The sequence below is a fragment of the Tigriopus californicus genome, chromosome 3 (genome assembly GCF_007210705.1).
Source record: "Tigriopus californicus strain San Diego chromosome 3, Tcal_SD_v2.1, whole genome shotgun sequence".
Taxonomy (NCBI): domain Eukaryota; kingdom Metazoa; phylum Arthropoda; class Copepoda; order Harpacticoida; family Harpacticidae; genus Tigriopus; species Tigriopus californicus.
The window spans coordinates 11,752,319-11,756,333 of NC_081442.1; the positions used below are offsets into that span (position 1 = coordinate 11,752,319).

Sequence of the window (4,015 nt, forward strand, 5' to 3'; positions counted from 1 at the left end):
ACCAAGTTAGTATAGATAGACCCCACTATTTATATCAATAATTACCGGAACCCAATCGAATCGGTAAATTCAATTAAGGATCTTGGGATAATGAATGCTTCACGACGAAGGCAAATTTGAAGAGCATATCGAGTCAAAAGTGACTTACGGCTGGATCTATCGAACATTCAAGAACAGGGACGCATTTACTTTGAAAACAGTGTATAAATCAATAGTTCAGCCGCATCTTGAATACGCTTTCCCAATCTGGGCCCCCCAAGACAGCTGGGGGATTAAATAGGATTGAACGAGTACGTGCAAAGAAGTTTCACGCGATCTATCGAAGGGATGTCGAAATCAAGCTAATGGGAACGCCTTGAATGTTTCGGGATTTTAGTATTCGGCGTAATTATGAACGTTCCCTAATCCTTTGTTTTTAGATGTCTCCATTCTCTGTGTCCTAATTCGGGAATAAGACAAAGCATGAGCTAGAGAGCGGGTATTTCACATGAAAGGTGCCATAAGTTCAATCACTCTGATAAAAGCTATTAACGGGTTTGAAATCCTCTTTTATGTTAGATCTGGCACATGCTTTTTTTAACTTCCTGCCGTGCTCTCTTCGACGAATTCGTACATTAGATGACCCACCTTCAAATTTTAAACGTTTTTGTTAACGAAGCCAGATCAGCCTTACATCCAAAAGTGCCCTAAAGCGACTAATTCCAACAGAAAAAGCGTCACATTTTCTACAATACGTTTTTTATTCCTTCGCATGAACGAGACCCTGAATAAAGCATTATCACGTTGCTTAAACTTCCTCAAACACGACCAGAGTCTAAAAAAATGACTGATATATATTGGCAACAATTATTTTCATATCACGTCTTTTCCTCTTTTCCGCAGAATTTATATTCATGATACATGTACTTTGCTCTTTGTCCTTATAGTTCCCCGTTGTTCAATGGATACTGTTGACTTCGCTTATTATGATATAGGCGGGGTAAATAATATTGATAGTCTGGAGGATTGCCACGCCCTTTGTCTAGAGAGACCCAACTGTTTTGGGGTGGTTTGGGCCAAGCCTTGGTTGGACTTACAAGAAGCCAAAACTTGTTGGTTCAAAAGTGCCTTTCGTATTGGTTCGATCCGTGAACTTGTTTTTGGCATCTCCAAGCCCCGACATTGCCTCCATTGTGAGTATTTTTATTGCAATTCGAACATTGCTAAAAATATACCGTTTCTCACCAAGTGGCGTAGTTTGCAATCTGCCTTTGTGAGTAGCAAAACTAAGTGTAAATGACTTTCTTTATCAAAAATAGCGCTGGAGCAAACTGATGGCTGGTATCGCTTTCAAGACAAGAATTATATGTTCATCGCACAGACGAACTTGTATGAAACTGGAATGGCCATTTGTAAATCACATGGTGGCCAATTGGTTTCATTAGAATCTCAAGAGGAATACATGTTTGTTCGGACTATTGCGTTTACCCTCAATTATCACCGTCCAAATGAATTTTCAGGGAGTTATCGACTGGGTAAGACTAAATTTTGACTGTGAAATCAAGTGCCTAACATTGCGATGCTTTGAATTTCAGGGCTTTACAAAAATGATTCGGCATGGACTTTGAGCAATGGCCAAACACTAAATCAACCCCAAATCAATCTTTGGTGTCCTAATGAACCTTCATCCTCACTCTCCTATACTCATTTTCAGTTATGGAATGGCAATGGTTTTTGCGGAGATGATATTACCTCTGTTCATATTACCGAAAATCTCGTTTGCGAGGCTTCAAGTAAGTAAGACATATTATTTTGTGTAATTACGTGGCGCTTTCTTAAATTTTCACGATTAAAATGAACCATAAAACGGACCAGAAGAGCCCATTAATAAGCCTAAATTTGTTCTCAAATTAGCACTTTTATCTTTTTACGTATTTGTTATAATAACTCTATTTCAAAATCTTTATCGGATTCACTAGAGTTTGACATAAACCATAAACATAAAGTTTTAATCTTTCTGTTTCCTATTTTTTCACAAAATGAGGTCAAAAACTAGATCAAATCCTTAAAAGCTTATGTTTTCCCGCTCTAGGAACGTTTGCTACGCATCAATGGTAAAAACAAAGGCAACAATACCATTTGCTATTTTTGCTATTAGCAGACATGTCACATGTCACAATTAGCAAATTTACTTTAAGCTCACGAGCTCACCTTTATCTTGGTTCAAAAAAGAACAAAGAAAACTTAGGTGTCTTTTATTTGTCGTAAAAAGAGCTAGTTATATGGCTTGATGTAATATATTCATGATATTTGGTAATCAAATATTTAGGACAAGTGCTCCCTGATTTAGCTTGCATCAAAATCTCGTATTTTTTCATGGTCACCATCTTTGTGTTAGTACTACCATATCTTGCGTCTATGGATTGTATTTTCGCACAATCATCTAAGCAGCCGTTTAAGTACTTGGAAGCTAAGGACAGATGCACCTTATAAGGCTAAAATTTAAGGAGACAGAAATGGGGAGAAAGATCGTCGTTGAATGAAAATGTTCTTTTAATGAGCTCATAATTTCTGATCGTCGTCAAAATTTGACGAAAAAAAATTGCACCAGATGATCATTTTTATTTCTAAAACTGATTATAAAGACCAACAAGGTTAATGAGGGTGCAAACATTTTTACTTCTTTACACATTTTTTTATCATCTAAACAGAACTATTTTTTGCCCAATCTAATTACTTTAGGTCCGGGCTCTAATAATAAAATCGTAAATATATTATTACTTACTTTAATGATTGAACCTAGTTGCCATTTGACTCCTCAAACCAACTGAATAGCTATTTCTCGATAATTTATTTCATCCTTAGTTTGCATTCAGGACGAGCCTCCAAACCTTGAAAATGGCGAAAGGGAAATCAAAACACCCCATGTTTTGAGGTGAGAGCAAAATTTTTCTTAAATAGCTTTAGAGGATTCTCCTTTGAAGCAGATGCGTGTTGAATTAGATTTCTCAATAGGTCCTTAAACAATGACTAGAGTCTCACGAGTCTATTGAAAAAAAAATATTCTTTTTTAGAAAGACTCACTCTAGTTTCAGTCATAGAAATAACTCTTTGAGACTCAAGTCGTATAAAAATGATGCGATATTTTTGTAGAATCCTTCAGCGTTTGCAAAAATGTATAGACTTTACTTGACATCTCAATGACGCTTTACAACCCTAAGTTGAAGGCCAATGACATCTTTGAATCTTTTGTGACCCAAGCATCAGTTCTTACCCCCTTGGTTTGCTTTAGCATAAGATTAAGGTTCCTATTATAGGGTCCATATCTTCATTGCTCATTTTGCTTCATACAATCTTCCAAGAAGGGTCATCTTAAAGCTTGTTTTTCTCTCCTAAGATTATGTCATGTCAGTAGATATTTATGAAAGACATTATGAAAGTTTAGGCAAGAATGAAGGCTGCCATGGGAGCTTTGGTCACAACAGCTTGTGGACAGTAGGAGGTTGCGTTAATTTAGGATGGCCCTTCCGTTCAAATTTTTATTGAAGTTGTTTCAAAACTATGGTATTGGGGGCATAGGGCTTGTCAAGTGAACGCGTTAATTAACAACTCAAGTTATTCCAAGGAATGAAATCAAAGACAACATGCCCAGCCAAACCGCATTGTACAAGCACTGCTTTTTGACTTTTTTTTTCATTTTACTTGCTTCTCTAAGAAAATGGCATTGTGATATTAGCCAATTTGATGTTGTGTTCACCGAATTTACCAAACATGTTCATTTTGTAATACAGCTCACACAAAATCACTCGATTATTGAAAATTCAATGGGCGGATGGTGCAAGTTTACTTTGATGTTAGTCCTAGTTCTCCCTCTCCCAAAATGCTCAAAATCAGGGTGCCGGGCCACATTTTTACTTCATTCTCCTTCACTTGACATGTCCTATTGCTTTGTTTTTGGGAAGGCTCATATTTTTAAGCATACTTTGGGTTTGGGGGTAAAAAATATTGGTTTTGACCAAGTTATCGTAATGTCAAT

The 4,015-nt window shown here is 36.7% G+C and overlaps 1 protein-coding gene across 1 annotated transcript in view; it reads left to right on the plus strand.

Moving 5' to 3' along the window:
* Nucleotides 1-254: 254 nt before the first annotated feature.
* LOC131878289 (uncharacterized) overlaps nucleotides 255-4,015 on the plus strand; it is a 10,814-nt gene continuing 7,053 nt past the window's right edge. The window contains exons 1-4 of the mRNA XM_059224220.1: nucleotides 255-1,172; nucleotides 1,299-1,514; nucleotides 1,575-1,772; nucleotides 2,845-2,914. Of these exons, the coding sequence (XP_059080203.1) occupies nucleotides 941-1,172; nucleotides 1,299-1,514; nucleotides 1,575-1,772; nucleotides 2,845-2,914 (716 nt within the window). The 5' untranslated portion in view covers nucleotides 255-940. The remainder of the gene's footprint in view (nucleotides 1,173-1,298; nucleotides 1,515-1,574; nucleotides 1,773-2,844; nucleotides 2,915-4,015) is intronic.